The sequence below is a fragment of the Barbus barbus genome (genome assembly GCF_936440315.1).
Source record: "Barbus barbus genome assembly, chromosome: 10".
Lineage (NCBI taxonomy): Eukaryota > Metazoa > Chordata > Actinopteri > Cypriniformes > Cyprinidae > Barbus > Barbus barbus.
The window spans coordinates 17029969-17042914 of NC_136738.1; the positions used below are offsets into that span (position 1 = coordinate 17029969).

General features: G+C 36.6%; 2 protein-coding genes across 10 annotated transcripts in view; both read right to left on the bottom strand.

Moving 5' to 3' along the window:
* Nucleotides 1-8416, bottom strand: part of gtdc1 (glycosyltransferase-like domain containing 1) — a 44491-nt gene extending 36075 nt beyond the window's left edge. Inside the window, exons 1-2 of one of the 2 annotated variants that reach the window (XM_079426987.1) lie at nt 8365-8416; nt 1573-1771 (exon numbers count right to left, since the gene is read on the bottom strand). In XM_079426987.1, coding sequence (XP_079283113.1) covers nt 1573-1751 — 179 coding nt within the window. In that variant the 5' untranslated portion in view covers nt 1752-1771; nt 8365-8416. Of the gene's footprint in view, nt 1-1572; nt 1772-8267 lie in introns of both variants that reach the window. The other variant, XM_079426986.1, reaches the window with a different exon arrangement.
* A 2415-nt stretch (nt 8417-10831) lies between these two features.
* The window catches only part of zeb2a (zinc finger E-box binding homeobox 2a), a 49062-nt gene continuing 46947 nt past the window's right edge, over nt 10832-12946 (bottom strand). For all 8 annotated transcript variants that reach the window (XM_079427368.1, XM_079427367.1, XM_079427370.1 and 5 more), the window contains one exon: nt 10832-12500. In XM_079427368.1, the coding sequence (XP_079283494.1) occupies nt 11896-12500 (605 nt within the window). In that variant the 3' untranslated portion in view covers nt 10832-11895. The remainder of the gene's footprint in view (nt 12501-12946) is intronic.

Below are 12946 nucleotides of genomic sequence, written 5' to 3' on the forward strand. Positions count from 1 at the left end.
GGCTAAAGACAAAAAGGACTGGACTGCTGCTGAGTGGTCCAAAGTTATGTTCTCTGATGAAAGTAAATTTGGCATTTCCTTTGGAAATCAAGGTCCCAGAGTCTGGAGGAAGAGAAGAGAGGCACATAATCCACGTTGCTTGAGGTCCAGTGTAAAGTTTCCACAGTCATTGATGGTTTGGGGTGCCATGTAATCTGCTGGTGTTGGTCCATTGTGTTTTCTGAGGTCCAAGGTCAATGCAGCCGTCTACCAGGAAGTTTTAGAGCACTTCATACTTCCTGCTGCAGACCAACTTTATGGAGATGCAGATTTCATTTTCCAACAGGACTTGGCACCTGCACACACTGCCAAAGCTACCAGTACCTGGTTTAAGGACCATGGTATCCCTGTTCTTGATTGGCCAGCAAACTCGCCTGACCTTAACCCCATAGAAAACCTATGGGGTATTGTGAAGAGGACGATGCAATACGCCAGACCCAACAATTCAGAAGAGCTGAAGGCCACTATCAGAGCAACATGGGCTCTCATAACACCTGAGCAGTGCCACAGACTGATCGACTCCATGCCACGCCGCATTGCTGCAGTAATCCAGGCCAAAGGAGCCCCAACTAAATATTGAGTGCTGTACATGCTCATACTTTTCATGTTCATACTTTTCAGTTGGCCAACATTTCTAAAAATATTTTTTTTTTGCACTGTTTTAATTGATATTCTAATTTTCTGAGATACTGAATTTGGGACTTTCATTTGTTGTCAGTTATAATCATCAAAATTAAAGGAAATAAACATTTGAAATATATCAGTCTGTGTGTAATGAATGAATCTAATATACAAGTTTCACTTTTTGAATGATATTACTGAAATAAATCAACTTTTTCATGATTTTCTAATTTTATGACCAGCACCTGTGTATAGAGAGAGAGAGAGAACATTAGTGTTAGAGGAGCATTTTTTTTTTTTAATACAAAGAAAACAAGTAGATAGAATAGAAAAAGAATAGATAACACTAGTGCTAGAGGATCTATTTTTTAAATAAGAAGAAATATAAAATAATATGACCCCAAACATTCCTTATCCTGATTACATTTCTCAGAGAACCCACAAACTAAAAAAAAACACACACACACACACACACACAACACAGTACGCATCATAACTTTTTGAGAAGATTGTAAAAGAAATGCAGAAATGTATTAGATTTAAAATTCGGAAAAGTCTTTGGTATATGCCTGCGTGTACAAGTCTTGCTTCTGCAAGTCTGGTTATACACCAGAGCTGTATAGCAACAATATCCTCAGCCATGTTCTGCAGTAATGAGGAAACCACAGCTATGTGGCTTTAAAGTATGGGACTGGCGGGATGACAAATGTTTGACGTATGAGGTACAACAGAGTGTATAAGTGAATTAATCACCAATTATACTTAACCTGACAGCATTTAAGGTCATGTAAATGTCTAAAATTGTGGTAAATGGCCATAATTGTTTATCATAGCAATGAAATTAATACATATTTATATGTAAAATAATTGTATGTCAGTATTATATTATATTAGTTTAAATACTTATCTGACCTGTACGTGGAACTTGCTGGAACTGCTTGCATGAAGTACAGAGCAGAAGTTCTGGCCCTCCAGTGCCATTTCTTTGCAGGCAGAGTGAAGCTTACACAGTCTTCAACACTTTCCTTGAGAAGATCAACCAGCTGTTTGTGGGAGCCACCATAGAACGCCTCGAGCAAGAGCACACTCATGGATACAGGCCCAACCAAACCTGAAATTTAGTGTGAATGCATGCTATTACTGTAAAGTTAAATCAAATCAAATAAATAAAACATCCCATTTCAATGACTCACATTAAAAAAAGGAGACCGTGATAACCTATGATTAATAACCACATACTGGAGAGGGTGTTAATAATAATCGCACTGGCAAAATTCGCCCACGTACAGTACTTTCCGAATCACTTAGAATTTCATCATATATGTGTCACAGTTAAGTCATAGCTGGAGAGCACAATGAGTTAGGCAGCAAAAAAACAAAAAAAAAAAATACTTCAGCTGATCGCTTGGAAATTTACCTCTCAATTCGATTGTTGTTTGGATAACTAAAGAGTCAGGGAGAAATTAACTACAAGCGACGTTACAAACCACCCTGTCCAGCAAGCAACATGTAGCCTAGTGACCAAAACAAGGTTCTGAATCATGTGAACATAGATGTACTGCAGAATTAATTAATGCTATCAAAAGCTCATCCTCAAGTAGCATTAGGAAGTCTGATTCATTTTAGAGAATTGGTTCATTCGGACATATAAAAAAAAAAACAAAGGTTTAACGTTCCAACCCAACATTTTAGGTCTTCTTGTCAATGGCATAATATTTAGTTAAAGGCTGCTGCAACTGTTGTGTAAATCAGGGCGTTTTGTTTTTAAGCGAATGAGTCATTCATTCAGAAAACCCTTGCTGTTTATGTGGCAGATAAATACAGTTAATTTGTGTAAATAAATTGCAATGTCTGTTATACATAAGTTTGCAGTTATGCATATCTTGAATGTAGTTAACAACTTGTAGTAGCCAACAACTTTTTAAATAGCTAAAATACCTTTATGTAGTTAGCTTGTAGCTAAATTCCAAATTTTCAAAGTAGCTTGCCGAACACTGAATAAATTAAACAGATGACAAGCTGATGCTCTCAAATGGCACTTGAGACACTTCAAAAAGACAATAATTTGTTTCTAAGAATTTTAGTGGTATCTTGTGGGAGGGCATTGACCATGCTTTTTTTCCATGTAAACAGCCATGTGATAAACACTGATGAGCAAAGCACTTCATAGCAAGCAGAACTGTGAAAACGAATCAAAACTTTACAACAGGGAACTGGAAATGTAACAACTTAAGTAGGTTTAAGCATCTAACCTGAAAGGCTGGGGTTTTCCAATCGCTCGGATGTACTGAGTGGGATTTTCTCACACAGTGATTTACCTCTACGCTTTTACCTCAGTGCCTCCATTTTACACAGGTAGGGCGTGAAAAGCATTCGACCTCAAGATGGAAAGTGAGGGGTTAATGTTGTCTCGTTCAGACCCCCACACAGTTCATGCAAAAGGGAAACCCCGCAGTGCCTGACCTCACAACTAAAAGCAGCACCATCATGACTGTCGATGGATGCTGAGTCATTGCTCAAATGCATTCAAAAGGCTCGCCTGTGTGAGTTAACTCCTTCCTATTAATGGGAAGCCATATAACAACACCATAACAGAAGAGTGGGGGATTCAATTTATACTGATTTACACAAAATACCTTTGAAGGCGGCATGAAAAATTACATTTACACGCTAAAACTATTATAAATAACAAGCTAATCTTTTGCCAAGTCATGACAATATAAAAAAAATGTATAAATAAAAGAAAACAGAATAAATTGGCATACAATAAAAATGAACTATTTATACAGCATATTACTCATAAATACATAAAAAGCCTGATAAAAGTAATCTTTACTAACACTGAAGGTAGATTAAACCTGTAAAGCCTGACATATGAAAACATAGTCAGTAGCCTATGATATATATGTTTTTTTTTATTATTATTATTTTGTTATTGAAGCTTTATAAAAATATTTATATTCATAAAATATAACTGAGAAAGAAAAAAAGACCAAACGGAGCAAAAGTATTCAATTTGGTACACTTCCTGATATTTCTATGATCAAAAAGTAAGATTAAATTCTGATAGCTTTCTGATAGTTTTTTATAATAGTATGTGCAGACTACTTACATAAAGTGCATATTAATATCAGTTGTCACTGTAGGTTTTTTTTTATTAGAAAAAAAAGGCCTTTCACTTGCTAAAAAATATAAACTATCAATCAGACAACATAAGGCATGTAGAAGACTGTGTACAACAGGTTTCTCAGCAAAGTATTGGTCACGTTTATAATATAGAGGACTTAGAAATGTGCAGATGAAATGAAATGAAAATGAAATATGATACAATAGGCTTTATAGGGTTAACATACAGGCCTGGCACAAAATCTCCCCGTTTGGTTACCCAAAGAATTAACCATAGATATTCCATCCTCCTTTCTCATAGAAAAGCATACTTTTCCCCTGAAGAGACAAGCCGTTATCTAATCTGCATTATTCCAGATGAAATAGAGGATTTCCTTTGGCTCTTGAAATACTGGGGAAGAGGCAGTTTTAGAGAGACGCAGCCTCAGAGTATGAAAAAAAAAAAAACTGGGATGCAGCTGATACATCCGCAGGGGCAGTGCACGAGGACGTCATATCAAGCGCCAGTACCAATCCTGACGATTAAACCCATCAGTAAAAGTGACTCTACGAATGGCACCAATAAGTGCCAGTACAGGGGGGCGGATAGCATGGCACTGCCCAGTGACAAGCACCCAGAAACATGGCGCATTGGAGCGTGTGAGCCAACTCTCAACACCTCATTTTAACAGCCTCTAGCCATCCGTGGATGTCTTGAGTGTGTAAGCATGTGTGAATGTGTGTGTGTGTTTGCGTCATCACCCGCGATGGACTCTGACAGGGCAGGAGGAGGCCTTAAAGTGATGTGGTCTTTCTGGAGGGCTAATTCAGCCAGAATGAAACATCCGATTACGTACTCCCACACAGCAGACCAAAGCCACGGCTGATCACTTGAAATTAGTCTCGAGCGATACAAGCAAACAACATGAGATCGAGCCTTGACCATGCTGCATCTGAATTGTATCCAAAGTAAAACACCAACAAAATAAATTGGACGATAAAAAAAAAATAAAAATCTGGTCAATTTATTTAAAAATACAATTCATGCATAGAATGACTTGAATAAACCTCTTCTAGTTTTTAATTTCTACATTAAAAGTAAATTGATTTCATACACAAAGTCAAAAATCGGTGATTTAACTTTCCTGAAATTATAACACAGAAAAAATACATTGTTTACTAAGTACTAAAAATAATATTAACATAATTATGATAAGATGCACACACATATTCAAAGAAAGTGAATGATAACACATTTCTAAGAACCTGCATGTAGAGATGTTTCCTCTTCTTTATCACAAACACTCCTATTTCTTACTGACCCATGTACTGCACTGAGATGCTCATATTGAAAGTCAAACGAGTCAAGTCACGATAGATGAGAGTTGGTAGGCATGTTTTGTAACGAAGTGCACAATAAGAGATCAAGCAGACACCGTATTAACACGCTTTGTTTCCACAACATTTTGTCTGCTCAAATTAAAAAAAAGTGAAACCTACACAGAGGGAAAAATATTAGTGCCATCACATAATGTGTGGGTCACGAATGAGTGGGCAAACTGTGGAGCTCTTTCAAAGTTCACTGTGCTCATAATTTCAGACGCTGGGGCGTCTCCATGGCTTGCATTTGCCAAAGTGTAGTTGATGCTTGTTTTATGTGCTGCAATCCAAGAGATCAAATGATTTTGTATTTCACAAACAAATACTGTGGCTTATAAATACCATAGCTATGATTTTACTCTGCCTAAGACGTGAAAACCTTTACATCATACGCCCTAACGGTTGTTAAAAACAAACAGAATGAGGTCAAATACAAGAAAAGGCTAATTAACAAAAAAAATTTCCAACTATCCAACCAAACTTCCATTTCCTTCAAATTGTTAGTGAATATGAGTAGTAAATTTTCATCGGCTCAAGCTGCACGAAATAACTGTATCAAAAAAGCTTTTCTGCAATGATATTGTTAAACAAACTGGTCTAATGAACCTTGCCAACACACATTCTTCAAACTACAGACAGTCTCTGCCGAACTGAGTGGCATCCCAATCAACTAGAACACTATTAAGCCTTGTAAAATGTTCCTGAAACCTTTTAATTCAAAGTGCTCAGACTGACACTGCCACTTTCAGAAGGTTCACCACACGCACCGAGGGCACAAAGTACTATTCATAAACGCCTTTGATCTCATGCTAGAGAAGCGAGAGGAAGTTCACATTTTAAACGAATTAAAATTCATCCAAGTGTCTGTTCTGTCTTTTAATAGAGTGAGCCGTGTCCTCATTCACCTCGTCAGAGGCTTTGTGTTAACGGTAATCATTAAAGGAAAGGAAGCTGCTCTATAATTACATGCTAGCGCTTACATGCTAATCACTGTACACTCGGCTGACGGAGATGAAGCGAGCCAAACGCCGTGCACGGTAATCATGTGCCATGAATTGAAGAGTTTAACCTGATTCTTTATCATTTATGGGTGACAATTAGGTGACAGACTACAGCCTTCTGAATTAGACCAAGCTTGATACAATAAGACAAAAGCTAAACGCTTGATTCCTGAACAGGTCATTTGAAAGAAAATTTCCTCCAGGTTTCATAAAGGGCTAATTTCAAGTGTCTAGTAGAAGAAAATTGTGTCTATTACTGTTCGAGATTTAATAAGATGGCAGAATATGGCCTCTATCACAGACATGGGAGGCATGAAGTGGATCAAATTAAGTTCTTTGTTTAAACTATCAAGACAACCAAAATAAATTATTTTAAAGTGAAATAAATGGAAATTTTGGTGTCAGAGATACCTCAAACAGGCAAAAATGTAACTGGATGTGTGGATGACATTATTTCAAAACGGTATTAGCTACATGAACTTGGAATGTAGCTGAATTTGGAAAATATCCCAATGCTGAATTTTTTCTTTTGTCATTATCGAGAATTACAATTTTGAACTCAAATACTCATCTATACAGATTACTGGAATGAGTTATCATCTTACCAAAAATACCCGCATTTCAAATTAGCTTTCCGTGTCTATGTATTTCCATACGTGGGTAAGATATGCTTCCTGCTTGAATGTACTGCAGCACACAGGTTCTCCTTCATTTACGGGTCATATACTGAAACGCACATAATTCCATTCCAAGCAGAAAGGACTTGAATATCTCTTACTTTGACACTGAATTAAGCAAAACAGACCTATCAAATAGGTAATCCGATCAAAATAAGTACACTAAAATAAAGGAACAAATTGCTGCCTGATTTTGTCTTTTTGCCGTAATTGTTTGCCAAATTTGTGGCACAGGGAAGGTAAAATATGTTTAAAAGTTTAAAAGAGATGTTTAAAAGTACCTTTATATACCTTTTTTCTCTTCAATACGACAGTGGGGATCAAACACAATGCATAAACTGGTGATAGAAATCTCAAGACCAGTGTTGTGACATTTCAAGGTTACATTCTTCATTTCCTCTCTCTGACTCATTTCAAGCAAAACACAGCTGGTCCAGCTGAAACCATGCGAATTAAGATCTGAAGCAACTACTCTACATCATATTGCATTTAGAGCAAAGGCTATGATATTCAGTAAAATATTGTTTGGTCTAAATAAAAGCACTACTGGAATATTTGAATGGATTCAATTTTGTATTAACTCTCATTTGGCTCACTTATCTGCATGCACTGCATTTGTCCATTATTGTTAATATTTATTTGACCACAGATTAATAATATAATAATTATGGAAATCTTTTTAATGCATTCCTTACTTCAGCTAAAACTCTAACTGCTGTATAAAGATTGTTATTTGTTTGATTGTTAATTGTTATTCAGCAAACATACAAAAAGCACAAAGAAGCTAAAGTCACATTTTAAAATGTATTCATTTCAGTGCAATAATACAATGTCATACAATGGATCATATAAATACCTAAATTCACTTTTCTAAATCATTTTTGCAAATAAAATTACTTAACCAAATAGAGGTAATTTCTCCTTTTTTTTTTTTTTTTGTATGAAGTCAGTTCTTCTCAAGCGTCCTAGCAGAGTAACCATAAGTGTAATTCATCACAGTAACTTAACAGGCTCTAATAAAGTCTTATAGCAATATTTGACAACCAGAATGTCTCTATATAGGCTACTGTTTTTGAATTGTATATCTAGTTTAATCATTTCAAAGCCAATCTAACTTATTTGTGTGACATACTTTGCGTGGAAAGTGTGCTTGTGATCTCTTTAAAAATCCCACTTGGTTTGATATGCTGTTATTTAACGCAAACACAAACACTGTGTTCAAATATGAATTTGGGCCATTGTATGACGGACTGTAACGCTGCATTCATACAAACGACTACTCTTTAGTTTCCTTTTTTTAGTTTAGTTATTTTTCTTTTTTCTTAACATTAATTCACATCACAGACACGGCAATGAGAACCACTTAACTTTAACTTTTATTTAGAAGACAAGAGACGCTAAGACGCATATCGATGACTGCACAACCGCATATCCTCATATTTACCGTTAGTCGATCGATAGATAAGCACTCGGTAGCTAGGTTTTAAACCAGTGAAGCAGGCAGAAACCAACAAACATTCGCGTGTTTAATTCAGTCTTACCTCTTCCTGAAAGACGGCGCGTGTTTACGTCATGACGTCACTATGCGTGAGTACGTTCTCCGGCGCTGGACCGTGAAGTTTGCTGGCTTCATGATGTGCTGCTAATTCTTCGTAGTGAGTTGTACAGACGTGGGACAGTTTTTGTGTTTGTTTGTTTGTTTGTTTGTTTGTTTGTTTGTTTGTTTGTTTGTTTGTTAAATTCACTATGGATTAATAATTTATAATATAGAAATATTTTGTTTATTGCAACAAATTTAATTGTATGCTGGAAAACGCTGGTTTGTGGTCCATGGTGGGCTACTAACCAACTTGATCAAGGTCTAAAAGGTTGATCTCTGACTCTGACCCACCAGCGGGTAGTCCAGCTGATCGACTTGGGCCATCTAACGCCAATAGATGATTTTGACAGACAGTTGTGGCATTTCCTTATCATCTTCAATTATTTATAAAGCTTATTTATTCATCCTTCAAACAGTGTAAAAATCTTTTAGCTTTTTTTTTTTTTAAATGATTGATTGTTTGATTTATTCATGAGAGTGGTGCTAATACTACAGTAAGTGTAGTAAGCTACAATAAACACCATAAACTATAAATGCCACAATTTTGGTTACTAACATTTACCATTATAATTGTACCATAGTTAGTAAATGTAAATGTTAGCAACCAAAAGTGAGTTATTTATTGTTCATATTTTAATTGTGGAGGTGTGCGTTTTTGTGAAAAGTGGGGACATCCCATAGGCGTAATGGTTTTTATACTGTACAAACTGTATGTGCTATTGCCCTACACCTAAACTTAACTCTCACAGGAGACTCAACTCTGACATTTCTACTTTCCCCAATAAAACCTCACTCTGTATGAATTATAAGTGTTTTGAAAAGTGGGCATATTGGGCAATGTCCTCATAAGTCACCTTGACCTTGTAATACCTATGTCATACCTGTGTCATTATACAAATTTATTGTGACATTTGTCACAAAAACGCGCACATGCACAAACACACACACACACACACATATATGTGTGTGTGTGTGTGTGTGTGTGTGTTCGTATACGTATACATACACACACACACACACACACATATATATATATATATATATATATATATATATATATACCTTTTTCTCTGTACCTGCAAATATAAATTATTGTCAGTAGTCATCTTCAGTTATTTTAATATATTTTCAATAACCATCATATATGTACTGGGTCTTTTATTTATTTGGATTTGTGTTTAATAAGTGCTTTGTGTCCCAAATATTATACATTACCCATCAAACTTTAGTACAGCAGAGAAAATGTGTATTGCAAAAGAATGTAGCTTATGTATAAGTACTATGCAGTTCAATTTGATAGGGCTCTAAGGTTATACAGTAACCTTAGCTTCTAAAATGAAATGGACTGTACATCCCTGTGGGAGAAAAGTGTCTTGAATAGTTCCTTGAAAAGTAAACTTGAGATGAGTATGTGAGTTGAGAAAATTAGCAAGGTCATGGTTAATGGAACTTAGAGTTCCAACGTCGAGACTTCACAGCCAGTTTGGCAGCCTGCAGCTGATGTTAATTTAGCGCAACCCAACATCATTCAACTTCAAAGAGACTAATAGAAGGCTATCATACTGTGAGAGACTTTGATAAGGTGGATTATATTGCTATGTGTAATCCACATCAAAAGGTAAAGGTTCCAGTAATTAATTAAATGATAGCACAGAAAATGATACCGGGGAATATTAAAGTCTGATGTTTGATAGCTATTTTTCTCCAGTTTATGGAGGTGATTTATAATATGGATGACACTACTTATTTCACACACACACACACGCGCGCGCGCACACAGACACACACGCGCGCATACATTAAAGATACTAAACTGTCAACTATTTGAATTATGTGCCCCTGGATATATGGGAACTATTATTTTGTATTTAAAATAATAAATTAAGTGTTGATATCTGTCAGATTGTGAGGAAATTGAAGTGACTTGTTAAGTGAGATGTTACACAGGCTTTCAAAATTAAATTGGGCTACATTTATTCGAGCAAGGTCATTTTCAAGAGAAATTACAAATTAAAAATTAAATTATACTTCAACAGACATTTCAAAAAATCCCAACAACCACAGCCCCCCTTTATTTCTGTAGTTAAAAAAGGGAAAAAAAGGAAAAACAAATAAGATGAATAAAGTGGATTTTTTTTTTCCTTTCAGGCAAAAATACAGTGTTTTCACAATATTGTATCAAAAGTTCCCAAATTGTAGATTCTCCTTCATCAGGTAAGTGTAGTATGAAGAGCAATTCACAGCAATCGCTCCAGATACAATAAATGCTCTCTTTACGTAAAATTTTCTCCACTTGTAAGGATCCTTATTTACTAAAATATATCTATATCAAGGAACTATAATACTGTACACTACAGTATGAAATAAATATAATTAGGAAATATAAAATGAGTCACATAAATAAAATGGTAGTTTAAAATAAAAAAGAATTTTGTATTGAACAAAACAAAACAGACCAAGATAATACTGACAGATGATCTTAAAAAATACATAAAATTGCACAAACAATATGTAAACTAAACAACTGCAGTCTAGATATACTAATACTGACGTAGGTATTTCAAACGACAAGGTGAAATATTTTGTTTAATACTAAAGCAGGTTCAAAGACAACACTAGTTGACTTTGCTTTATACTGTACAAGGATGGCACTTGCAGAAAACACAGGTGAAAGGGTTTGCATATAAGGCTTTTCTCGAACGAAAAAAACACAGGGGTTCTGACGTCGCCTCATACAATGAGCCTTCGTCATTACAGTTACCCAAACTCTTTCCATCCACCCCTGGCCAACTTTAAGACTTTGTACGTTTAAGAATCATATAGGTATTATTTAGTTAAAGTCGCTTCATAAAAAAAAGCCATGGTGAGACGCCAAAACTTGGATGGCTGGTCAGGAAAAGAAAGGTAAAACCAAGGGTATCACAGTAAGTGATAATGAAATATAACACTGACACACTACTGCGTCTTCAAGCGCAGTATAAGTACATATAGGCAATGCTTCTTTTTTTTTACCTAAGTTTTTTGTTCATTTTATTTTTTGTGTTTTTTATTTTTCCTATTTTCTAATACTTTTCTTTTTTCAGAGTGCAATTTCCAGGCTTGTGCTACGACCACAATGAAACACAGGAGTTATACGGAAATCAGCACCGCACAGCTTTCTGGCTGAAAACTCTGTACATTTTAAAAACCTTTCTTTTATTTTTTTATCCTGACAATCGTTATCACTTGTATTTTTGCATAATATGGATTCCTTCATGTTCCAGCCTAGTTTCTGATGCCTGATTTTGGAGTTCCACTCTTTATATCGATGAGTGCAAGCCTCAGGCGCACACTCAGATAACCAAGACGTGGCAGTGTGGTACAAATGAGAATCTGGCTCAAAGTCCCTCCAAAAGGGTGGAAGAAGGGCGCGATGCAAGCTTGAGGGAAAAAAGAAAACAGAATACAGGAAGCTTATTCCGAAATGCAGTAGTTAATCAGCATCCTCATTCTCGCCATCAGGATTTCTTTTGCTAGCCAATTTCCCCTCTTCCGAGCTCTCGTCCTCTGTCCCTCCCATTACTTCACTGTCTTTCTCATCTTTTGCTGTCCCATCAGGGCTCCGAGTGTCAAATCTCTGCACCTCAGTATCCATTTCCTCTTCTTCAGCCAACCTTGTCTCTTGCCTGTCAGTCACTTCCGGATATGCCTCCTCTGCCTCCCTGGCGCCGCCCTCAGAACCATCTCTCAAGATGGTGTTTTCTCGTGTGATGTCCTCGGTCTGGTCCTCTGGATCCGAAAAGCCCAGGGGCCCAAGGCCTTGAAGGTAAGCCTGACGCATGAGGAGCTCCGTGGGCTCCAAGGGTCCGCCATTGTCGTGGCTATCTTGTTTGGCGGCCTCGCGCTCCTCCGCCTCCCGTTTGCAGTATGAATATCGGTGGTTCATGTGCTGCGAGTAAGAGCCAGAGTGGGAGAAGCGCTTGCCACATTTATCACACTGGTAGGGTTTCTCGCCTGAATGTAGGCGTGAGTGCTCGATGAGGTGGTGCTTGTGTTTGAAGGCCTTCTTGCAAATCTGGCACTGGTGAGGCCGCTTTCCTGCAGAGACACAAAGAGAGAGGAGCCAACAGGTTAACTCAGCATCCATAACATCTTAAAGCTATAAAAAGCAATATATGTGGAGGATGCACAAACTTCAAATATATTTCTATACATTGTTTGCATTACCTTCAAATGTAAGGTAAAACATATTTAGTACATATTGCTAAGACACACCTTTAAAGTAACCACACATATCCCTCCTTACTTGTACCTTATGATTAAATTATATTAAAAAAAATAAAAAATTCTTCATGTTCGGGATTAGTTTGGGTAAAAGAAACAAACAACAAAAAGTCTTAACTGAAAACCACTTCATATCAAGCAGCGACAAACCCCACCGGTTTATTTTAGATGTTACCAAAACAGTGCAGGGAGGTGAGGGGGAAGCCACAGTCCTGAAGTGCTATTCTGAGGCTATATGTGACTGTTCTGAATGCAGCCAA